The sequence below is a fragment of the Rhipicephalus microplus genome, chromosome 8 (genome assembly GCF_043290135.1).
Source record: "Rhipicephalus microplus isolate Deutch F79 chromosome 8, USDA_Rmic, whole genome shotgun sequence".
NCBI lineage: Eukaryota > Metazoa > Arthropoda > Arachnida > Ixodida > Ixodidae > Rhipicephalus > Rhipicephalus microplus.
Window position 1 is genome coordinate 3,222,203 of NC_134707.1, and position 25,903 is coordinate 3,248,105.

At 45.9% G+C, this 25,903-nt stretch overlaps 1 protein-coding gene and 1 long non-coding RNA gene across 4 annotated transcripts in view; both read right to left on the minus strand.

Moving 5' to 3' along the window:
- LOC119163948 (Gustatory receptor 68a) overlaps nt 1–25,903 on the minus strand; it is a 93,924-nt gene that overhangs the window by 15,906 nt on the left and 52,115 nt on the right. For 2 of the 3 annotated variants that reach the window (XR_012885436.1, XM_075870770.1), the window contains exon 8: nt 25,078–25,175. Coding sequence is in view for 1 of the 3 variants with exons in the window: in XM_075870770.1 (XP_075726885.1) it covers nt 25,078–25,175 (98 nt within the window). In the remaining 2 variants the exon portion in view is untranslated. Of the gene's footprint in view, nt 1–25,077; nt 25,176–25,903 lie in introns of those variants that run through there. The other variant, XR_012885437.1, reaches the window with a different exon arrangement.
- On the minus strand, nt 935–9,076 carry LOC142768770 (uncharacterized). The gene is made up of 2 exons (XR_012885439.1): nt 7,252–9,076; nt 935–2,361 (listed from the first exon to the last, which is right to left on the minus strand). It is a non-coding gene; the product is annotated as an uncharacterized LOC142768770 (long non-coding RNA).

Consider the following 25,903-nt stretch of genomic DNA (forward strand, 5'->3'; position numbering starts at 1 on the left):
CTCGAAACCAGTGGGCGCCAGCAATTTTCGAGTGGTGGAAAAAAAAGATCGAATGCTTATTTTTCTGTCACCAAAACTCTTTGTAAAAACAAATTTCATATCCTGCAGAAGGTGTAATGAACTCTTTTAATGGTTATTTCCTTTTCTACTCTCGTGAGCAGCTACAACGCGTCGGCAATATCACGTGGTGACGCTCGGTCTTGCGCTGCTTTATCCTCTCCTTGGCGGCTTTTGCAGCGTCTGCCTCGCTTTCCAGAGCAAGAAGGCAGGCCGTGAGGCTTGCGATCCTCGCTTTTTTTCCCGTACGGTCGCCCATACCGTGTCGAGAGCAGTCGAGAGCAGCGAAAAACAAATACGGTAAATAAAAGCACAGTGGTGCCAGACGGACTTGTGCACGTCGCGAGTTATGGGAATGCTTCCTTATCTAGTGCAAAAAAACTTTCACATTGGTGTTTCTTCATCTCTTACTCTTAAATTTATTTGAAGAAACGAGCAGTGCGACAAGTCTTTAATTTGTACATCGTGATACATCGTTTAATTTTCATTGCTTCTCTTTTAACTGCTAGCGCCACGCTTTCGCTAGCGTCTTCGAACGAAAACTCTAAAAGGAGATCGTTGCTGCCGTGTGTCTGCGCCGCAAACACCTCTTTGTTAAAAGTCTTTCAGCTTCGTAAAAGACCGCTTACTTAAAAGACTTTTTGCACGCCCGTGTGACACAGGTATAAGATGGCTTGACAAAAATGACTCTCTGGTCACGACTGATAGATTGATATGTGGGGGTTAACGTCCCAAAACCACCATATGATCATGAGAGACGCCGTAGTGGAGGGCTCCGAAAATTTTTACCATTTGGGGTTCTTTAACGTGTGTAATGGTTAAGGACGTTCGTCACTATGTTTGTTTATAGCGGACGAGAAAGGATTACCATGAACAATTTAAGCGAACAAAGGAAGCTTTATGTTGTACACTAGAGAAGGAAGTGACAGGAGAAAATAAAACTATATATCCAACCCTATACGCCAAGCATCACGCAACATGCACGAGAGTCAGACCGCCATTAATATGCGCAGAGTTCACGGCTACGCTAACTCAGTGTCCAGCGCGTATAGTTGTCGGTTCGTAAGAAGAAACCGCTGTCTCACAGTTTGGGTCCCCGTCGTCCCGACATGATGCGGTCGTCGACGTGCGCGAGGGCAAAGGTGGCACGGCTGGAACGGCTGACGGCACACGGATGCGCTACCGTGTGCAGTGCCGTTGAGTCGGACGTCGCGGCCAACCCAGCAGTCAGGGTCGCAACTCCTGAGGTCCAGGATCAGGCCACGGCTCACGAGGACCACACCCGGTATGCCTCGCCCACGAACCTGCTCCCGGCCACTGCACCCAGGCAGGAGCCGTTCAGCAGGCCCCGTCCTTGGACCTTGTACAGGCCGACGGACTCGACCTCGAACAGACACACCGGAGCTCGACCTGGCCGACACGTACGGGTCCCACGTCCGGCTCAGGAACGCTGCCAGGAACTCGTCCTCTCCAGCGGCGCACCGCTTCGTCTGCCTTCGTGGCCTCAACCCTCGAGCTCCTTTCTGCACCAACTGAGGGCCAGATCGGTGGTACGACAGATGCCAATGAGGTGCAGGGCAGGAGGCGGTGGAAAGGCGCTGTAGAATGCGCTCACTTGCCGATGTGCGATGCTCTGGTGACGACGGCGTTTGACGGCGTGGGTGCGACTACGGAGCAGTCAACCCACATCGGAGACGCGATGCTCCATGCGTGTAAATGGCCAGCCCGTCCAGCGAACAGCTTGCGTCGAGACGCGATGCTCGGCGCAACCGTGACCATTAGCCAGGCCACGTATGTCGCTGTGCCGAATGTCTGACCACGGAGACACCTCGTCGAGACCCGCGATGTCTTCGGCAAGGAAGAGAACAGCAGGCCAGGCCGCGACCCGAGATGCAGTACTCGTGCCGGCAACGTCACTCCAGCTGGTAGTTGGACGGCAGTAGCGTGGACAGCCACGTTCCCTGGCCGGAACCTGGATCGCCTGCGTCCGACGCTTCGGCCCGCTGTCTCCCGTCTGCCGCTGCTTCGGCTCGTCCCCAGCCACAAAGCTTACCGCCACGTAATGGTCACACGTGGCCCAATCGTGGTACGCCACCTCGATGGGCCACGACAGGTCATCAGCTGATTGGCTGACCTCACGCGCACAGTTGGCTCAAAATCCCACGCGCCTTGCCCCGCACTTCCGTCGTTGTCATCGTTTTCTTCACTCATCACAACGTGCACCCAAATCTGAGCACACGGGCCTACAACATTCCTGCCTCCATCAAAAATGCAGCCGCCGCAGCTGGGATTTGATCTCGCAACCTGCGGGTCAGCGGCCGAACACCTCAGCCATTAGACCAACACGATGGGGCTCTCTAGTAATGACATGAAGAATGTGACAATCCCATCACGTACACCCAGGGCATATACTCTTATACCCTGGGCGGGTATGTACCACAGGTGATTGACAGTTTATATCTACCCAGGAGCAACACGAAGAGACATCTGTAAAATGCGAGAGCATTTAGAAAAGGCTGACATTGGCAGCGTAGACAAGAGTAATGCAAAGAATAAATGTGCATCCTAAAATTTCTCATCGTCAGCCAACTGCTGAAGCCAATTTTAGACGCCAACGCATGCAAGACCCTGAAACAAGAAGGCAACTGCAGCAAACAACTGTAGCTACGTGTGCAGCAAAGCAACGACGACTGCTCAACAACTTTCCGGATGTATTTGAGGGCATCAAAAAACTATGTGGAGTTTATTTCATACAACTGAAAGAAATAACATCCACGGTGTCAGCTCCACGCCAGGTACCAAGCACATTAGAGCATGAAGTCAAAGGAGAACTGCAACGAATGCAACAACATGGAATCATCACTGAAATAACAGAGCCTTCCGAGCGGGTTCATCTGATTGTTATCACGAAAAGACTGCAGCGTCCGACTGTGCTTACATCCCCGAAACTTAAATAAGGCCATCAAAAGACAAAATTACCACGTGCCTGTGGTAGAGCAACATTTCACAAACTTGAGCGGTCGAAAAGCACTTTCTGTACTTCACGCAAAAAGTGCGTTCTACCAACTGGTCTTGGATGAAGCGAGTTCACGTTTGTGTACTTTCACGATGCCCTGTGGAAGATACAGATTTCTTCGTGTTTCATTTGGCCTCGCAACAGCTCCCGAGCTCTTCCAACAAGCTATTTACAGCATCTTCGAACGGCAACTTACCATCAAGCCCTACTTTGATGACGTTCTGGTCGCATCACAAAACCTTGAAGAGCATGAAAAAGACCTCAGGAATGTGCTCACAGTAGGACCCATCAACCACCTAAACCTCAACAAGGTCAAGCTCCAGCTGGGTTTAACAACAATCACGCACCTGGGTCACCAACTCTCACCTCAAGAGATCGCTCCAGATCCGGATAAAGTGAAAGCCATCAAAGCTATAACACTGCCATGTAACAAGCAAAAGCTGCAAATATTTTTGGAAATGGCAACTTACCTGACTAAATTTATTCCCAACTTCTCAGAATCGTCAACTACTAAAGACGAATGTTCACTGGCACTGGACGCAGCAACATTAAGACGAAGGTGTATCAATTTTCGTTTTTTCCTCGAACGATAGCGGAATGGAACGAGCTTCCATGTGACATAGTCGGCCTATCATCAGTTCATGCGTTCACAAATGCCGTGCAAGATTATCTGTGATGTTATGCGCAGTTCTTGTGATTCTTTCTCTTTTTCAGCTTCAAATGTTTGCGGGTAACCATTTATTTCGCGGTATTCTACTGTTGATGTAAGCTGTCTTTCGGTTCACATGCTTATTTAGTTCGTTGGCCGTTTCACTCATGTTCTGAAATGTTATATGCGTCTTTCGGGTGTTCAATCACTCGATCCTGTATGTGTTATTGCTCCTGTGTCATACCTCAGTGTATTATTGCAAATGCTGTTGGACTTGTTTTTTATGTTCGCGTCTTGAGTTCACATTCGGCTGCATGTGTTGTTATCATTATACATATGTGTGTTTTTCTTTCTTTTTTTTATTTCGGCTGTCGACTGAAATGATGCAATGTGATGTACCCACTCCTGCCATGGCTCCCAAAAGACAGCCGGCAGTAGCTGATAAATAAACATACCGGCACCATATAGCTCATCGAATCGAAACTAATGATAGCACCAGTGCTTTGCTATTTCGATCCATCAAAGCCAATGCCAGCTCCTATGGAATGGCTTCAGTGCTACTGCAAGAAGAAAGGCCTGTAGCTTACGCACCAGCAGCTCTCACAGACACGCAGCAGAGACACGCACAAATAGAAAAAGAGCTTCTGGCTGTTGTGTTCGCGTGTGAGAGATTTCACTACAGGCGAATTTCTGTTTTTATGCAATTTTACTACTGTCTACACGTCATTTATGCGTGCTAGTACTTTTTGTTAATTATTTGCCATACGCACGTGATTATTCTGTGCAGTTAGTGCCTATATGATGCTAGAGGCATAGTCAGGTGATGTTTATTACGTCACCTTGTGCCGCCAGCACCATGACAATCTTGTATTGTTGCACAAATTAAAAAATAAACAAAAATAAAAAACTTGCGCAGCACATCACAGTGCTAACGGATCAGAAGCCACTGATTGGTATTCAAAATAAGGACTTTAACAAACTGTCACCAAGAATCCAGCGACTTCTTTGACTACAGCTATACGACATCACTATCACCTATGTACCAGGCAAGCAAATGACAGCAACAGATACACTGTCGCATGCACAAGACTCATTGAGCTAGACGCAAACAGTGGATCATGATCAAGGGCTTCTAGTATCTACCTTGATTCAAGCAACTCCAACAAGACTTAGTCAAATTGCAGAATCGACCACGCAGGACTTGAAGCCACTTAGCCATAAAGTTAAGTACTATCACTATGTGTTGCAGGATTGAATTTCACTCGCACCTTGATTGTAACCACCAATCTGTTGACCTCCTTCTGGCTATTTCTACCCATTTAAAGTCTATTTTGCTATCATTGTCCCTATACCCCAAATGCTTTGAAAACGTTCCGCGCAATCATCTTGCACTATAGGGTGGAGCCCTTTACTGAACGTTATCTGAATGTTCAGCCATTTCCTCCACCTCTTCACTTGCACTACATAACATGTCTGTGCCTTCATATTTAGCTCAGTATGTCATGATACGCAATACTCCCGTTCTGGCCTCGAACAGTACAGAACTACCCCAAAGATTATCGTAGATTTTTTCTGCTTGAAAGTTCGGTAGGCCCCCCTCCCAGTGATGATTTCGTAAGCATTCCAATTTTCCACATGCCCCTCTCTCTTCATTTCACCTTCTTCTTAACCGATTTTTCCTTTTGGCTTGGTATTCTGCTGTTGTCTAAATACTTGTTTGACAATTTTTGAGTTCGCTTCCTCCATTTAGGATCAACATTCTTCATGTACAAGTAGCTAAAAACTATTATAACCCCAACGCATCTCTCCCATTTTTCTCAATCTCTCCTCAAATTCTATCTTGCGGCTGGCTTCCCTGCACTCGAACGATGTCCATCCTATGTCACCCGCGAAAACTGAATTTTTGAACCACTCGCAGCACTCACCATGGTAACGTCCGGCGGTTATTTCTTCCACGGATCAAACAGAAATGAACAAGATGCATCTTATTGAACTTTTTGATGTAAAAAAGATTCTTTATTTAGTGCTGCTAGATCGATTACTAATGATTAATTGTAGGCGGTTCGTCTGACATGATTGGTATAATTTTGAGAATGTCCTACGGTGGCGCATGCATGTATTCATGCGCACTTACCTTAATTTCTTAGTAAGTAGGGCACTGCTGTTGATAATATTGTCGTTTGAGATGTTGTATTACATTGAGATTTCACTCTGACGTAAATTGTTATTTGACTTTAGTGTCCCCTTAAACGAAACTTGTTTAAACAAAATGCAAAGCCTAGTCTTTCATGTTGTATATTGTTAGAATTTACAATATACCAGTTCTTTATTAACTCATCACATGGCTAGTTCTTTCTGATAGTAAACATAATATGCATGAAACATTTATGCATCTGGAAGCATAAGGGAAAGCCATACTGATTAGCAAACGAAATTTGTGTCGCAAGGAAATGTCAAGAAGTCTGATATCAAGATTATACAGAAATCTAGGGCTGTCAGCAGAAAACTGAGAAGCTGCGGGTTAATTTCACTTTTTGTGACATTATATACAAGTGTACATGGATATATTTATTTTGTTAAACATGTTAAACAACTCAACTCAACAAAGATAGAGACATAAAGAGACAGACATGTGCAGTGACTCACAAATTATTTCATTTTCAGATGTGCATTTTTTTGAACAAGTGAACATGCCTGTTTTTTTTTTGCTTTCTTTCCATACTGTGTACTATTTCACTACTCTTCTTGCTAGCTTTTCTTTGTTGGAAAGCGTATTTTTTGCAGTTCATTGGTCAATATTTGTACCAACAACAGTTTTGTTGAATACATGTTCAGTGATAGTAATAAAGAATGCGTAAAATATTTCCAATAACTGTGTCTGCAAATACCACGTGTCTGTGCTGTGCAATTATGTTTTCAAATTCAGTAGCCAGGTTGTGTTTCAGAATACACTTTTTTTTCAATATTCTGATCGCATGGGCAACAGTGGACTATACTGCTTGAAATGCTTATCTAATTCAACATGACAGAGACATGCATTAAGATGGCATGTACCGTTTCCTGCTTCATATTTTTTTTTTCTTTCAAAATAGCCCCAAACATTTCTTGGTGTTAGTTTCCCATCAGCCTGGAAGGGACAGCTGCACTATCTACTTTTTAATGTGGTAAGGCCCACGCTATGCGCATTACCGTGTCCTTCTTAAATGCTGGGAACGTCTAGGCTCCAACCACTCTACTGTACTACATACAACTGTCCTCGTCTGTCTCCTCCTGTGTGTCGTGTTTAGTTGCGCCCTCACGATGGCTATTACGCGAGTTTCATGAGCACTGGGCGCATTAACAGAGCGCTAGCTGGAAGGCAGTGCATCGCGTCATATAAAGATAAATAAGATGGCAAAGGACCCTTGGGGGAACACGCGGTGTAGCGAGAAACAGCACCCCGTCACAAAACGACAATTGACCTCGTCATAGCTTGAGCGCGGAACAGAAGACCGCAGCGCAAATTCCACAGGTGAAACAACCCACTTACCTTGAAACAACTGACATCCGAAGTAGTACAAGCCAAGGTTTCTAGAACCTGGTTCTAGCTAGTTCTAGAAACGTTGGTTCAAGCGGCGCACCTTCTTCGCTGGCCAGCAGCCCAAACGAACTCATAATAAAAAAAAAATCTGAGCACACGAGCTGCGTAAGAACACAATCTGTTTCATCGGCAATGTTGGCGAAAAGTCTACACGTTTCAGCGTAATGTCTACGGCGTACGGCAAGCTAGCAGGTGTTCTGTGGTACGGCTTCAACAAGCTTCACTGGCGCATTGATGATCTAGCATCTATGCGCGCCGCCGTCTTGCTTAGAGAGAAATAAAAATCATAGCCTCCTAGATTTCCCTTGCCTGCTGGATGAACGCGAAATGCCGGTCATCTATGGTGGCGCTGCCTACGTAGGAGTAAAGGTCTTTGCACTTGGCCTTTAAGATAGGCAATTTTGGCATTTGCTACTAATTTCAGAGGCTATGCCTTGTATTGAAGGAGTTGCTTGTTGAATAACGGCGTAACTTACGTAGAGTAATTATAACTAAGTTTACGCCTTTTTAAATTTTTTTCGTAATTTTTATTGCATATAAGTTTCAAAAACGTAAAAACTTTTTGATAACATCCCTACTTAGGTGGCACCACCACCATAGTTCCGATGACGGCCGCTTACCAAGTGACTGCCGATAATCTGACAGGTGAGGGAAATCTAGGAGGCTATGTAAAAATAAACGAAAAACCAAAATTATGTTCAGACCACGTGACCACTTTCAGCCAATAGCGATGCCGCATTTTTTATATACATCTTTTAGGATGTACCATAACCTCCTAGATTTCCTTTGCCTGCCGGATTATCGGCGGTCACTTGAAAAGCGGCGGTCGTCGGAACTATGGTGGTGGCGCTACCTAAGTAGGGCTGTCTTCAAATCAGTTTTTGCGTTTTTAAAACTTATATGCGAGAAAAATAACGTAAAAAAATTTTAAAAGGTGTAACCGTAATTATAATTAACCCTATGTAAATGACGCGGTTATAAATGACAGCCGTTTTGCACTCATTTAGCAGCCTCTGAAATTAGTAGCAAACGCCAATATTGCCTATTTCAAATGCCAAGTACAATGACCCTTACCCCTACGTAGGTAGCGCCGCCATAGATGATGGGCGTTTCGCGCTCATCCGGCAGGCAAGAGAAATCTAGGAGGCGGTGGATGTACTATCGCGAGCGATATGAGCTCGAAAACGCGAGCGTGTGGCGAATGGCCTCAAAACCAAGATAACGCGATGCGTGGATGGCGCTGCCGAAACAGTAGAGGAAAACGCCCAGGAGCCCAGGCTCTTCCACTGACTGTTCGCACTCCCACATGATTGTTGCTGTGAAATGGCAGCTGATCGCGTGCGATAGACCGCCTGCTATGATGACACTAAAATAAAATGCCTCAAAAACAAAAGAGAGATATGCACATCAAAATGTTCAGCGAAGCATGCCCTGCGCATCACGACAGGCTGCGTCACAGCCGATACCTTTGTACATCCTTCCTCCATGTCTTTGTAGCTGCACAGCCTGTTTGGTTGTGGCTGTGCGTGTTGATGTCAGGTCAGGTCACCACTAGCAGCCACAGACATGCTATAAGCTGCACTTTGCAGCAACAATATTGAGGCGGGAGTGTCAACAGCAAGGGAAAGTGCGCCACCCTTTCTACTTTGATTATGAAAGCGTACGTTACGAATCAGCAGGTGTAGAGTTCGAGGTTATTCGCCACGCACTCGTGTGTTCAGGCTCATATTGCTCACGATAGAACACAAGACGCGTCTATTACGGCACAACAACATAATATTGTAACAGACTACAGGCGTTCTGATTTGCCTGAGCAAATCAGAACGCAATTACACAGTTACGGAACAGGAATGTCTGGCAGCTGTTTTCGCTGTACAGAAGTTTCGTTGTTATCTTTACGGGAGGCCATTTAAGATAATTACCGATCACCATTCGTTATGCTGGCTGGTCGGTTTGCGTGACCCCTCTGGCCGCCTCGCACGTTGGGCGCTGCGACTTCAGGAATACGACTTTACGGTGTCGTACAAGAGTGGCCGTCGTCACGCTGACGCAGACTGCCTCTCCCGGATTCCTCTTGCGACTACTGACTGCGATGCTGAGAATTTTGACGACTGCCTTGCTGCTGTTACAAGCACGTTCCCCAACGCGGCTGATTTCCAGAGAGAACAACGCAACGATCTCAACTTGGATCCTCTTTTTGCCGCCGCACGTGCCTCCCAACACAGCGGTCGCTTTACGGTCCGAGACAAGTTGCTCTATAAAACTAACTACTCTAGACCTGGAGCACGTTTTCTTCTAGTTGTCCCCGAGAGCCTTCGCTCCGAAGTTCTACGTGCCATGCATGACGATGCGACGTCCGGTCACTTCGGCTTCATTAGAACGCTGAACCGCACGCAGGAGCGCTTTTACTGGCCCAAGATGTACGAAACAACGAAGCGTTACGTCGCTAGCTGCGAGACGTGCCAACGTCACAAGCGCCCGGCCACCGCTATACCAGGTCCCCTTCAGCCATTAACACCACCCAGCACACCTTTTGAACAAGTAGGAATTGACATTATGGGTCCATTTCCGTTATCTAACAATAAGAAGCGTTGGATAATCGTCTGCGTCGATCATCTTACGCGGTATGCCGAAACCGCAGCTATTCCCTCTTCTACCGCGGCATCCGTGGCGGACTTCTTGCTTCACTCCGTGGTCCTTCGCCATGGCCCACCGCGTGTTATTATCAGCGACCGTGGCCGCCAGTTCACTGCCGATGCCGTTGAAGAATTACTACGCATGTGCACGACACAGTTCCGTCATTCCACACCGTATCACCCACAGACGAATGGCCTCGTTGAACGAACAAACAGAACGCTGACCAACATGCTTGCCATGTACGTTTCTTCCAATCATAAGAATTGTGATGAAGTGCTGCCTTTTATCACGTACGCGTACAACACGGCAAAACATGAAACAACGAGTTTCAGCCCATTTTATCTGTTGTACGCAAGGTTGCCACTAAGCCGTCTAGACACTTTCTTACCCTTCATTCTACACAATGACGACTCTGTATCAAACACCCTGTGCCTCGCGGAAGAAGCCCGTCGAATCGCTCGTCTTCGTACTCTGGCCTCTCAACGTCATTCGAAGGAACGATATGACGACCGTCACGAACCGGTTTTATTCGAAAAAGGTGACTTGGTGTTACTTTGGACACCGCAACGCAAGCGTGGATTGTGTCAAAAGCTTCTGTCACGATATTCGGGCCCATTTGTAGTTTTGGAGCGTCTAAGCCAGCTCACTTACGTAATAGCTCGTCTTTTGTCCAATGGTCGACGATCGAGCAGAACGCAGCTCACTCACGTGGCTTGCCTGAAACCTTTCCACCCTCCTTGTGCATCATAACTCGCCCTACGGGCTTCGTCTGCTTGCGGGGGAATGTAACAGACTAGAAAAGGGTAGAGAGGAGAAGCAGAGGAAGACGAAGAGTCTTGGCACGATCGCAGTGTGCTGCCGCAAACGACCATCGTTCACCTCCTGTAAATAAAACCATCTTATCACAGCTCGCTGTTACAATATGTTATATATGCGTGCCAGCTTATCTTCTAGTGATGTCATCTATACGTCACCCTCAAACTAACCAACTAAAAACAGACAAGCGCTACCTACGTCACATCAAGGGAGAGACATGTTCATGGAGCCACTGAGGACGAAAGTTGGACGCAATGATAGCGTCGTTTGGATTCTGGCGCCAGTTGTACAAAGATTAGAAAATTACTATTTTATTAACAACTAAAAACATTTTGCTTTCTGGACTCAAATAGCTTTCTTGAACAAATAATAACTAAGAATATTGTTTGTATAAATAGGTTTAAATGCACCAGGACGTTTTGATATGGTGGCTGGCTGTCCGCATCATGAAGGAAGAAACTTTTTTCCTTCCTCCATGGTTCGCATAGCAGACGACACCATCGTTGTATGCATCATGGCTGTACCCCGCTCGTTGGAGCAGCTCACTGTCTCAATTTCTCTCGTTTCCACATAGTACAACGCAGTAAACTACTTACTAGAAGCTCACAAGTATCTTGCCTACTTACTTTAGTAAGTGAGTGATGTTGCATACAGGCCGAGCGAAACGACAACGCTGATCGCATAAACTTGTGGCAATAAGTTGTTCTATGGCAAATCAATCGATGTTTATATAAAATAAAGGCCACGTAAGTAACGTTTTAGCATGCACAGCAGTGCACAATGTGCATGCATCAGCGTTCATGTGCAAACAAGGTCTACGCATAGCCCCAACGCAGACGCCCGGAGCACTGAAGCTGTCCAGCGATTGCTGATATACCCATCGCACTCCACGAAACCTTCGCTGCAGTAAGTGAAGGTATACCGCTTACATCCCTGCACTTGTGTAGCTGGAGACTTCAGAACACCTAGTTCAACGTATCAATATATCTGGGGGCCTTGCAATTTCAACGGATATCAATATCAACATATTCGCGGGCCTTGCAAGAGCAGTGCGGCCCGACTGTTTGCTTTCGGGTTCGCGCTACCAGCCGAAGTAAGTCACTTTCCAATCTTCTACGCATTCGCACTATTTATGCTTACAAATGCTTAAAATTAAACGAGAAGCAGTATTTTTATGCGTATCATTCTCAAGTTTTATAAATAAAATCATCAAAGAAGAAAAGCTTAGAGAGAATTTTGTTTGCCTGCGGTGCGCTGTCGTTATTTTGATGGTGGGGACGCCTAACGGCGTGGTTGCAAAGCTCTCAACATGCCACGGGCCTGGTCGCGCCTTCAAATCTGTATTCGGAGAATTTTTATTTATTTATTTATTTACAGGTTCTGCAGGCCTATACTTAGGCCCAAGCAGGAGGGGCAAAAACAACAAAAAAGTATAATGTCACAGCACTTAATTAGACAACTTATAGTGCACTTGCACAACAGAGTTACGGCACATAAACAGTGATCAGAACACTCATGCGCAGCAGAAGTCAACTAACTACATTACTCGGGCACTGCGAATACACACCATATGGATACATCATTCAGAACTAAACAAAAAAAGTTTCAAGCTGTTTTTCAATATCTTCGGACTGAAAAGCACTTATTGGTAAAGAGTTCCAGTCAGCAATAGTCCTAGGGAAAAAACTATTTTTAAAAGCAGTGGTACGGGAAAAAACTGGCGCCAATGAATATTTATGCTTATGTCTTGTTTTTCTAGAAGATAGAGGTTTCACACAGTTGGGCAGACTTGTTGTAACTTTACCGGAAAGAATTTTGTGTAGGAACGTTAACCGATTAATTTTCCTGCGAGTTTCCAGTGTTTGGATATCATTTAGTTGCATAAGTTGTGTTGGCGAATCATATCTTTTATATTTGCTAAATATAAATCTGACAGCCTTCCGTTGAACTTTTTCAATCAAGGCAATATCTTTTTTACATTGAGGGTCCCAAACAACCGAGGCATATTCGAGTTTTGATCGGATGCAGGTGTTATATGCCAATAATCTAGTCTCCTTCGTTGAGGATTTAAGTTTCCTCTTAAGAAACCACAGTTTCCTAAGTGCAGCCGTGCATATGCTTGTAATGTGGTCTGACCACGTAAGTGACTTTGTCAAAGTGACTCCTAGATATTTGTATTTTTCTACGTCTTTGAGTGGGTTATTGCGGAGAAAATAAGTATAAAGGCTGGGAGTTCGTTTTCTTGTTATTCTCAAGAGAACTGTTTTGTCACTATTAAGTTCCATGCCCCAGTTTTGACACCACTCATCTATACTTGTAAGAGACTGTTGAAGTAATATGTGGTCATTTACACAACATATTTTTTTAAAAACAACACAATCATCCGCGAATAATCTGACGGATATGTCCTTATGTACGACATCAACTAAATCATTAATAAAAATTAAGAATAACAAGGGGCCTAACACACTACCTTGTGGCACACCAGAAGAAACATTTAGCGAAGAAGAAAAACAACCCCTGACCTCAACAAATTGAGTTCTGTTATTTAAGTACATATGAATCCATTTAACGATGCCCGAAGGTAGCCCAATATTTTCGAGTTTAAACAAAAGTTTTCCATGAGGCACCTTATCAAACGCTTTGCTAAAATCTAAAAAGAACACATCAGTCTGCCCAGATATATCTAGAACCCGTGCGAATTCATGCACTGTAGACACAAGCTGTGTTACCGTAGACATATTTTTTCGGAAACCATGTTGATTAGGCGACAAAATATTATTTTCTGATAAAAATGTGTTAATGTAATTTGCAACTACATGCTCTAACATTTTACAGCAGCTACTAGTGATAGAAACAGGACGGTAGTTTGTCAAGGAATAGCGGTTACCCTTTTTAAAGATCGGCACAACACGAGCTTTACGCCAATCGGCTGGTATCTGACCATATTTGAATGATACATTGAAAAGGGCAGTAAGGAAGTCAGTGATTTGTTCAGCATAGCGTCGTAGGAATGAATTACCAATGCCGTCAGGGCCTGACGATTTCTTAGGATTAACCTTAAGTAACATTTGTAAAACACCTTCACGAGTTATCAGAACATCATCCGTGATTATGGGCATCGGGTCTCGCAGTTCATAATACTGTGGTTCGGAAAAGACGCTCTGAAAGTATTTATTAAAATGATCAGCAATTAGTGCCGGATCTGTTATCGTGACCTCATCAACTTGTATTTCAGAAACGCCTTCTTTAGTTTGCTTAATATAGCGCCAAAATTTATCAGGATCTGTCCTGATGAATTCAGGTAGTGTGTCGTTAAAAAATTGATGCCTAGCCTTGCTAACACTCTCTAATAATTTTTCTTTAAGATCGGAAAAATGTTGCGTACTAGTCTTGTGTTTTTTTCGTAACCTTTTTATCTTTCTCTTGATCTTTATAATCTCACGGTTTATCCATGGGTTATGTGAACGCCTGCGTATTCTCCTAAGCGGGACAAAGTTCTTTGTACAGAAGTCCACAATACCACGGAAGCGTTGCCAGGCTCTATCAACATCACTAACAGATGTGGGGAGATGTGTTTCTAAATAATCAATTACTGCAACATCATCCGCTCGATTGAAATCTCTTACAACACTTTCCACTGGCGTTTTCACTGATTTACAACGTGCATGCCTGTCCCAAACAAATGATATTAATCTATGGTCAGAAATACCGGTTTCAACTGTGATAGTCGCTTCGGTAAAGAGTTCCGTTGTAAATAGCAGATCAAGTATCGAACTCCCCCTTGTGGGGTGTCCTACCATTTGCTCAAGGCCTAGAGAAAACATTATGTCTAAGAGTGTGTCAGCCGAGGAAGAAGTACCATAATTTATATCATCCCAATTAATGGCTGGCAGATTGAAGTCACCCGTTAAAATAAGATTTTTGCTTCGTAGATGTAGTAGTTCATCGTACAAACCGCTCATAAAAGAATCATCAGCATTAGGACATCGATAAACCGCACAGAGAAAAAATGACATATCAGCAAATGAAAGTTTTAAAAGCAGACTCTCTCTCACTGGAAAACGCTCAGCAATAGTTACATCAATGCCATACTTGATAATGACAGCCACTCCACCGCCCCGATGACCACGATCACATCGAAAAAGTTGGTAGTTCGGCGGAACTATCTCGCTATCGCCAATGGCTTCATGTAACCAAGACTCTGTTATCACACAGACATGAGGATCGTGCGTGAGCAAAATATTTTCCAACTTTTCAATTTTATTTGTTATACTCCGTGCATTGAAGCAAAGCAAACGAAGTTGGTGCTCCCCTAATTGCTAGCTGGGATTCCCTACGGCACTCTCATGTGACACTTTCCTACGCGCATTAAGCGAGTCGTCCCAACAGAAAAAGGTGTGATCAATACGAAGCTTATCGTGAACAAGAGCAACCTTGCTACCGCTTTCTCTGTCTGCTTTTGCAGTTGCCCATAGCAGTTTTCTTTTGCGGAGTGTGTCAGGACAGTAGTCGTTTTGAAGATAAATTTTGGTTCCCTTCAGCTTATGTGCTTGACGCAACACAGCTTGCTTTTCCGTATAATCTTGGAAAAAAAGTATAACAGGACGTCTGCTTGATACCGGCTTGCCTAATCTATGAATCCGCGCAATTGTCGTGCATTTCACCCCTAATCGATCATGAAATATGCCCTTCACTACCTTTTCACGTAGCTCTGCTTCAGATTCACTACCAGCAGCGCTGATACCAAATACAAGAAGATTATTCCGGCGACTGCGATTCTCAAGGTCAACCAGCTTGGACTGATGAATATCAATTAACTGCTGAATGGAATCTACAGACTCCTGTATCGATTCGCTCACGCCCTTCTGAGTTTGTAGTTGCTTAACATTTGCTTCTAAGTTATTCAGACGCACTCCAAAGGTGCTTATTAATGATTCTGTTGAGTCTAAACGTGCTCTAAGGCTTACAAGTTCTGCTCGGATATCAGATTGTCCCTTCAAGAGCTCGTGAAACATTTCATCAACAGTTGGCCCAGGGTTTTGCTCGACATCTCCACACAGCAATAACTTGCAAACAAAATAACATTCATATGCAATAATAAAACATGTCTGTGGGCACGGCACAATAAGAAGTACAATTTCGTCTCCAGACCTATGATTTGAAAGAGAAAAACTAACCTGTACAACGAAAAAGAAGCGTTTCGTTAGCGGCATCTTTCCAGCCGCTTCGCCGTGCCCACTGAAGGTCCAACTGTGTGGCCTGTCTTTAAAAGGGCGATCCAACGATGACGTCACGGGCATGCAATGTTCCAGAGGGGGCGTATCCAGTATGTCCAAATTCGATGAAGGCACTGGACAGTAGTTAGCAGAGACAGATGTAATCGCCGCAACTTCATTCCCGGTAGTGCAAGGTTCCGATGGCCCGGCGAGCATGAAAAACACGGCCTGTACAACGAAAAAGAAGCGTTTCGTTAGCGGCATCTTTCCAGCCGCTTCGCCGTGCCCACTGAAGGTCCAACTGTGTGGCCTGTCTTTAAAAGGGCGATCCAACGATGACGTCACGGGCATGCAATGTTCCAGAGGGGGCGTATCCAGTATGTCCAAATTCGATGAAGGCACTGGACAGTAGTTAGCAGAGACAGATGTAATCGCCGCAACTTCATTCCCGGTAGTGCAAGGTTCCGATGGCCCGGCGAGCATGAAAAACACGGCCTGTACAACGAAAAAGAAGCGTTTCGTTAGCGGCATCTTTCCAGCCGCTTCGCCGTGCCCACTGAATAAGCACTGCACACTGACCAGAGGGAGCTGCGTTGCTCACACTGCCCCGTCTCAAACTTTATTATATCCGCCGTTAGGAGCACGCAGAAAAGTGACGCATGCTCGCGTCCCCAATGTATCCCGGGCACAATCCCCCGACAGATGCAGGGCGCGAGACGCTTGCGGCGCATTCCATTTTCACCGAAGCCATCTTAAGGTTTCTTTTTTTATCCGCTAGGCTATGTATTCTGGCGCTGTAGTCAGACTGGAAAACTTGACTGAACAGTGCCTATAAAGAGTTCCAGTTCTGCTCTCGACTGGGCTGCTCCTGTATCTATTATGACCCAACAAAAACAAAACATGGTGATCAGAGAACACCTTTTTGTGCTTTGAGTCTCGCACCTGATAGTTTTGCAAGAAGACAGACTTGAACGGGTGGTACTTTCATGACTCTTCGTACCCAGCCGAAGCCGTGTCACACATAACATACGCATAGAACACTACAAAACACGAGATGGCAGGATACTTGCCCTTTTTGCTGCTCTACGCCTACTCCCTTCGAAGTTATCTCGACACCTGTCGTAACTCAGGCGCGCGCAGCTAAGCAGCAAGGACGATGGTCGGGCAGTCAACGAACAGCGTTTATTGTCCGCAGCGTGGTTATATACATTGGCATTAGGAGAGGGTGAAGAGAGGGGGAAAGGGAGAATGAAGGCGCGCAGGGCCCAAACGAAATGGTGCGCGCGCAGCTGGTTTTGCTGGCGTTACAAACGAAACAAATACAACATTTCTTTCCTCTTAAAAGTGGAATCGTTGTACCGGGTTCCTAACTCTTGTCGATCGCCTCAGTGTTGGCTGGTGCGGGACCACCTCAGGCGAGGGTTCGTCTGTAGCGACTGGAGGTTCCGTAGCAGCTGGTAGGGAAAACTCACTCCGACCATCCGCGGCCGGTAGCTCTGGGCTTCGCTCTTGCTCATTCCGCCTGGGCGTGCGTTGCAACGCAGGAGACGCAACAGGAGTAGTCACGCTGGCAGGTTCAGCTCCAGCGTTTGCGCCTTCAGTCGTCCCCGCAGTTGCAGACTCCGGCGTCGATTCGCGGCGGCGGCGGACTTGGTCGATATAACGCTGCACTAACCCTCTTGGTGTGTCCACTGCTATCATTCTCGCCCCCTACGCAGCTTTTACGCGTCCAGGCGTCCATCTTTTACTGGCACCGTAGTTGCGCACGTAAACGCTGCTTCCTGGCGAGATGGTCCAATCGTCAGCACCCGGCGACCAGTTCTCATCCCTGGGCGCCAGGCAGGTGTCAAGACGGGACCGCAGCTGGTAACCGAGCGCTCCAGCTGAGAGTAGTTTCGATCCGCTTTTGTTAACGTTCTGGAGCGAAAACCGATTGGTCTGTGCTCATTTCCCGCCGAGTGAAACAGAACAGCACCCACGCCATACGGGGAAGCATCACATTCTAGCTTCAGTTCCCTGTTGGGATCAAAATGAACGAGAAGCTGCGCATTCTTCAGCATTTCTTTCGCTTTCTCGAACGCTGACTGCTGCGGTTCCCGCCATTCCCAACGGGCTCGTTTTTCCATGAGCTGATACAAGGGGCTGAGCACAGTCGACATGTTGGGCAGGAAACGTGCGTAGAACGTGAGCATGCCAAGGAACGAGCACAATTCGCTAACGTTACGCAGGCGCGGGGCTTGCATGATGGCATCTACGTTCTTTTCAATAGGGTGGAGGCCTTGCCTATCTATACGATGGCCAAGGTAAGTCACAGAAGGTTGCCGAAGCTTGCATTTGTCAATTTTAAGTTTAACGCCGTGCTCTTGGAATCTCTCCAACACTCTCTTAAGCTGCTCTCCGTTATCACTCTTGCCTTCTGACACTAGCACACCGTCAAGGTAGGCTTGAACACCCGACAGCCCGCCGAGTACTGCATCCATATTTTTTTGAAAAATGGCCGGTGCGGAAGCTATTCCAAACGGAAGTCTGTTATACCGAAAAAGCCCTCGGTGCGTGTTAATGACGCACAGCCCGCTGGACGCTTCGTCAAGGGGCACTTGATTGTATGCATCTTTTAAATCCAAGATGCTGAAATATTCGCCTCCGTTTAAGCTTGCGAACATGTCTTCTATCACAGGAAGAGGGTAATGCTCCACCTCACATGCCGGGTTAAGGGTAGCCTTAAAGTCACCGCATATCCTCACGCTCCCGTCCTTTTTCAAAATGACCACAATAGGTGTAGCCCATTCTGCATGTTGCACGGGCGATAGAACACCAAGTGACACCAGCCGATCAATTTCACGAGAGACCTTATCGCGGAGGGCGTAAGGAAGAGATCTGGGCTTACAGAATTTCGGTGTCGCTGTCTCCTTTAGTTTTAGGCTGGCTGGTGGACCCTTGATTAGTCCAAGGTCTGTTGAGAAAACATCCTCGAACTCGCCGAGCAGTCGGTTCAGCATAGGGTCGCTTGGCTCGGCGCTTGCTGTAGGGTCCGGCTCAGTCAGGTCTCCAATGGGAACGCCCGTCTTGCTAAGCAAAGCAATGAGGTCGCGGTCACATAGGCTGGGTCCTGCACAGTCAAGCACGATGAGCGGGCAAGGCACAGATACACTTTTATACTTCACTGGGAGTTCGAGTTCCCCCAACACCGGAAGCTGTCCCACGTAACATGACAGCTTGATTCGTGGTGGTTGTAAGCGCGGCCACTGTGCGTGGTGTCGATCGTACACTTGGCGCGATACGACGCACACCGGGGAACCCGTATCCACTTCCATGGCAAGGTCTACGTTGCCCCATCGAAACGTGCGGCGTATGGGTGGTTCCAAACCGTTTTTCTTCCCGAAAGCAACGTCCAAACGTGTGTGCTATCCAGGTCGTCATTGCTAGACGCGCTTTCAACTGTCAGTGCCTTTACACTCGCTGCCCGCCTTCCCACCTTTGCATCAATTGGAGCACTGTAGCATTACTTTGCCAAATGACTGCGCCGCCCACAGTGATAGCAGCGTGCGTTAACCCAGCGGCAGGCGTTATCGTCGTGCTCCGTGCTTCCACATCGGCCGCAGTCATGCGACGCGCCTAGTGTGTGATTACCTCGAGAGGGCGAGCGATGATGGGCTTGCATTTTTAGCACAGTCAGCGGCTCTGCACTCATATCTTTTACATCGCTGTCGGTTGCCTCGGCTGCAATGGACATTGATTCAACCTTCTCGAGGGTTAAATCTTTATGTGTCAGTAACTGCTTGCGCAAGTTAGTTGAGCGTACGCCGCAAACAATCCTATCCCTCAACATCCGGTTCAGCGCACTTCCGAAGTTGCAATTGTCTGCTATGCGCCGTATTTCGACTAGGAATGCGTGCACAGACTCCCCTTCTTGTTGGCAACGGGTGAAAAACTTGTAGCTTTCTGCAATCTCGTGACGCTTGGGATCGTAGTAGTCATTTAATGCTGCGACCGCTTCAGCGTAAGTAAGGGAATTCGGCGTCCGAGGTGCAATTAGCCCCGCTAGCACTTGCACAGTCTGCGTGCTGAGTGCTGCCACCAGAAGTGCTCTCTGCCTTTTGGAGTCAGTAATGGCATTTGCTTCAAAATACGCTTCAGCCTGAACAAGGTATGGTTTCCACTTATCTCTTGTGTCGTCGAACACTGATAGCTGGAGGCTGGTCATGGTCGCCGGTACTTGTTGCGGCAGGCCGTCGGCTCCAACTTTCACGGCAGCATGGGTGGTTTCCGGGCTCGTCGCCACTGTCGTAACTCAGGCGCGCGCAGCTAAGCAGCAAGGACGATGGTCGGGCAGTCAACGAACAGCGTTTATTGTCCGCAGCGTGGTTATATACATTGGCATTAGGAGAGGGTGAAGGGAGGGGGGAAAGGGAGAATGAAGGCGCACAGGTCCCAAATGAAATGGTGCGCGCGCAGCTGGTTTTGCTGGCGTTACAAACGAAACAAATACAACAACACCATATTGCCTTTTACGATGGATATCGGAACATAAGTTGCTGAGTGACTATGCTGTGCTGAAGAAGCCTGTGACGTCGTCGCACAACTCCTAACCATCGCATCTCATCAGCGCTTCACGGCCCACTACGAAGGCCACCGTCACTCAGTTTGTTACAGAAAAGGTGAACTTGGGTGATTGTAGACGCCTGTCCACAAACGTGATTTGCGCCAAAAGTTTTTGACCCCCTACTCCGGATCATTTGTAATTCTTGACCTCCTCAGTGACGGCACATACTGTAACATACGCCATTTCCGGCATCACAAGCGATCGTCGGCGCTCTAACAAACTTCAGCTGACGTATGTCGTGCTAATTAGACTGTATCTTCATCAACTTTTCTACCGACTCGCCCAGTGGGAATCGTCTGCGAACGGGGAAATGAAACATCCTATCGGTGGGCACATGAAGAGGATGAGGCAGGACTGGCCAAGAAGACTAAACGTCGCATTCTTGCCCAATCCCCCAATGTGGGTGCGTGAAAACAAAACAAAAACTGGCTAGCGAGCAGGGGGAGGTGATTTGAAATGAAAAGAAGAGAAAAGTGGGCTGTCTCTCAGGGGGAGGACACTTCAACAGTACCTCACGAGGGGTGGGGGTAAAGGAGGGATTAAAAGGATAGGATTAAAATGTAAAGAGATAGAAAGAGAGAGATGAAGGAGAAAGTGAGGTGCAGGGACAGCGAACGACGGAAGTAAGGAGAAGATAGTAAAGATGGACACGGTCGCAGGAGTCCGAGGACGAGGCACCACTCGGCGATAGCTCAGTCAGGAGATGGCGTAGGGCGAGCCCAGTCGGCCAGAGCTGCGTTGTCGTCGTAGATCGCCGTGGCACAACCGGTCAGCACGAAATCCAGCGAGCGAGGTAGCGAGCAGCACGGTGACCTGTTTTTGGCTCTGAGCTGTACCTCTCGTAATCATTTCTCATAGTGTAAACAAAGGTGCTGGTGTAAATAAATGCGTTCCGCCGTAAAAAGTTTCACTCTTCCTTCAATTTTGCTCAACCAACAGGGAGCATCACGCACCATATTGAGACCAGTTTTCATGCTCCCTTATGCCACAGTAGAAGAGCTTGCGCTACATGGCAACTTATGGGTACCCCGCACCTTCGGGTCCAGAGCCGCTGTACAAAATGCCCCTCCCCCCCCCCCCCCTTTTTGAAAAAAAAAAAAACAATTCTAGCTGCCTACGGCTTTTAGCTCTCCTGCCCGTTTCGATAACGGTATTGATATCAAAATTGGTATGGCATAACATGACTGCATGACATGACTGCATAACATGACGCATAACATGAGCATAAGTGACTAGTCATAACATGAAAATCATGACATGTATACTTTTTTTCAACAAAAAATAGCATTACTTCAATTGAAGGTAGTGATTTCAGGCCTATAAGTCTCAACCGCAGTGTGGCCCTCAGTACTATATGTCTAGTATGTCACAGTACGTGCATTTCAGTTTTGGCACTTGGGTCTCTGGATGACATCTTGGTGTTCCAGCACTCGCCGCTCTCTGATTCGAACCATCAACCTTTTGGTTAAGGACTGAATCCCTTACGCACTCCGCTACCGCCACAACACTGGATGCATTGTTTAGAACTCTACTGCAAATCAATTATAAAAATGAACAATAAACTTCGGCGTATTAATGCCCTTAACAACATGGCCTTGTTTCTTCAACACCAATGGCACCGGGATTTTAACCAGCAACCTTTCCGGTTTAGAGCCGACCACCTTACCGACTCACCTACTGCCACGGCTTGACAAGATGGTTTAAAAGTTGGTCTGTAAATTATGTAACTCATTCGTCAATATTAAATGATGCATGTTTAAAAAAAAGGTAAATGTAGAGCTGTCAGAAATCATTAGTTTTACGATTTCAAAGTAATCACGGAACTGCAGATTTATAACTTTGACGGATATGATTTGTTTTCAATTTGGCATAGAAATCGTAAATGCCAATTGTAATTGGGCTATAGCCTTGGTCAAATACGGAATTTTCGATTTCCAAAGATAAGGTTGTATTTGAAAGAAATCGATTCCTAGAGCTTTTCCAGTAAATATGGTAATATACTTTTTGTAAAACTCAGAATTTTCTATTTCCGAAGCTATCGTTGCATTTGAGTAAAAAAGACACCTGGGGCTTTTCCGATGAAAACGGCTATACAGCCTTTGTAAAACTCAAAGTTTTCGATTTCCGAAGGTATGATTGTATTTGGAATAAATCGATTCCTAGAACTTTTCCAATGAAAACGGTAATGTAGCCTTTGTAAAACTCAGAATTTTTTAATTCTAAAGGTACGGTTGTATTTGAATGAAATTGATTCCTAGGGCTTTTCCAATCGGAAAGGTAAGTTTAAAGCCTTTGTAAAACTCGGAATTTTCAATTTCCGAACGTATGGTTGTATTAAAAAAAATCGATTCCCAGAACTTTTCTGATAAGAAAGGTAAGTTTGTAGCCTTTGTAAAACTCAGAATTTTCTATTTCAGCAGGTATGGTTGTATTCGAATAAAATTGATTCCTAAGGTCTTTTCAATGAAAACAGTAATTGTGTATACCCTTTGTAAAACTCAGAATTTTCGTTTTCGAAGGTATGGTTGTATTTGAATGAAATCAATTCCTAGGGCTTTTTTGATGAAAACTCAGAATTTTCGATTTCCGAAGGTATGGTTTTATTTGAATGAAATCGATTCATAAGGCTTTTCCGATGAAATGTGCGAGTGTTGTTGTGTGAGAGCCAAGGAGTCCCATGGTGTCCCATTTTTCTGCGAAAAGGATGCCGGAGAGCGCGGGCCTGCTGATGACCATCCAAACATGGGTATTATCTTCTCGACCCTACCAAGGTGAAGCGGCGCGGGAAGGGGTTCAACAAAAACTACTGAAACGGGCCCCGGCTACGTTACCGTTCTTGACGAGAGAGGCATCACTGCAGATGACCAACGGCTTCGCTAATTGCGTGTGGCGAGCGGTGATTCCCTTTTCATGCTCCACGTAATAAAGTGCTTCCTCAGTAAATATTGTACATAAACCTCAAGTTTCCTTTAATTTCTTCAAGCTGCCACGACACCGTCTTTCCGAGTCTTCGGTGCCGGAACGGCTGGATGCAACAACTCAACAGGGTATAACCTTTGTAAAACTCGGAGTTTTCGATTAACGAAAGTATGGCTGTATTTGAATAAAATCGATTCCTTTGCAATGTCTTGCAAATAATTGGCAGATAATGCATACCCAGGTGCATCTGTATATGCATTTAAAAACCTGTAAGCGTGAAGCACGTTTTAAAGAGATTAAGATCCTAAGAGATTAAGATCAAGTTGATGGAAGCCTACTACAGTAAAAAGAAAGAATGACGGTGTATCAGCAACACGTCGGTGACGTTGTACGTATCGGAGAGGAGATTGTTCGATAGCTGGATAGCGTAAGGCTGTGCGACGAGTGCACACATCTGTGTGTTGTATATTTAATTCTGGGATTGTGCTCAGTCTACCTTAGTTGAAAGTGCCGCTTGTTGTTGTGTGTTTCTTTACTCTGTGTTCGTGATTTTTCGTGGCTAAAGTATGTCATTAGGAGTGTGTTCTTATCGGTTCCGCGGGTGCTGTGGAATGCACTGATACTGCTGCACAAGTAGCAACGCCGAAATCGAAGCTCTTGTAAGTTTATTTCACGGGATAAACTACCTCGATTTTGGACTAAGGCGACACACATCGGCTATTTTTGTTGCGGGAACGCTAAAAGCAATAAAAAACATGTTTATGATTTCTCATAAAAAAAGAAATTCCGTTTCTAAATGAGGTGTTCTCAGAACAACACGTATTTGATGTATTTTCAGCATATGACATATTTCCATTTATGATTCCATAATTGCAACACCAGCAACTAAAGCTGGAAACGCATGCAGCATTTTTAGCGAGCTGAAAGTTTGACACGCCGGCGTTGCTGCAGAATGGTTCCTGCATGCAAGTCGAAAAGTGTCGGCGCCTAAGTGTCTGCTACCCGACGCACGTGGTTCTCAGTAGTCATGGTAACGATGCCGTCAAAATTAAGAGCGGTACTGCATGAAGGCCACCAAGAGGGAACATTTTCGGTTTAACAAGACACATGCAATGATTGGAAAAGGTGTTTGACGTTAGCGGGAGAGTGAAATGCGAAAGGGAAGGCTTTTCGTCATCGTCTGCTTGGTTTGAAACTGTGAGGACTCATGAGTCATCCATCGCTTGACTCTTATATAGAGCACCATGCATCGTGCTTGTTGCATTCGTCTTGGTATTCATTACACGTACTCCTATGCTAAATAAGCTGTCGAAAAAGTGTACCAGGCCCTTCTAATTGTTTTGTTTATATTTATTTATTCATTTAAAATTACCATACAGGCCCGAAAGCATTGAGTAAAGAGGTTACAGTGAAAATCGGAGGTAAACTCATTTAGAAACACTCTACAGTGCACGTTAATAATAACAAAAATATTTCATAAAAATTAACAATGCATCCAGTCATCGTAAGATTTGTGCTAATTCAACAATCGTATTAGAAGAGCAGCACACAATGTTGTTTGAAAAGATCGCGAATGCTTACGCGGCAGAGTGATTAGTGCAGTGCTCCAGGGAACCCCGGAGGTAGCTTTCATTCGTTTGGACCAACACGACAGTGTACGTGATGACAGCTCCCATGATCTGAAAAGAGAATGCACATCCCTGCTGTGTGTGCAGGCAGCCTTTTGGTTCACTTAACAACTGCGCCACTATGAATGAATTTGGCATACTACTATATGTTAACGAGGAGGAAGGGAATGCAGGGACCAGACGCGCGGAAGGCAGTAGCCAGACTCTGGAAGGGATTAAAAGAAACGAGAGGAAAGAAAGCACCATCAGTGAACATGTGCGCCTGTTCATCACACGCTTTGCTCAGTCGATTTTCAAGAAAGGGACAGTGCTCGCGTCGCTTTGTAAGCCTGCGTCGCACAAAGCCGCGATCTAGGAACATTCTCTCTCCGGAAAATGGTTTGTTGTCGAGTTTGTTCAGCGCATTACGTAGAGAATCGCGTTCCCTCACAGGTCGGTCGATCGGTCGGTAAATTTTATTTGGGTCAAAAGGAACTACAGTCGTAGTTGAGGCGCACGTCCACGTTGGAGCCAGAAGACCATCGTCCTCCTCCCATTCGCGGGCCCTTTAGACAGCCTTTAGTTGTTCACAGAGAAAAAAATGTAGGTGCGAGGCACGCTTTTCAAATACAGTCATTTGGTTTAGACACCATATGATCGCACCGCACGACAGATCGCGGAGGCATTTCACATTAACATTAGGCAATCATCTTGTATCAGCCACCCATCAGTGACTATCTCGGAAGAAGTGTCGCTGCTGAAGGGCATAATGAGCACAACAGATGTGTCATGATAGCGCC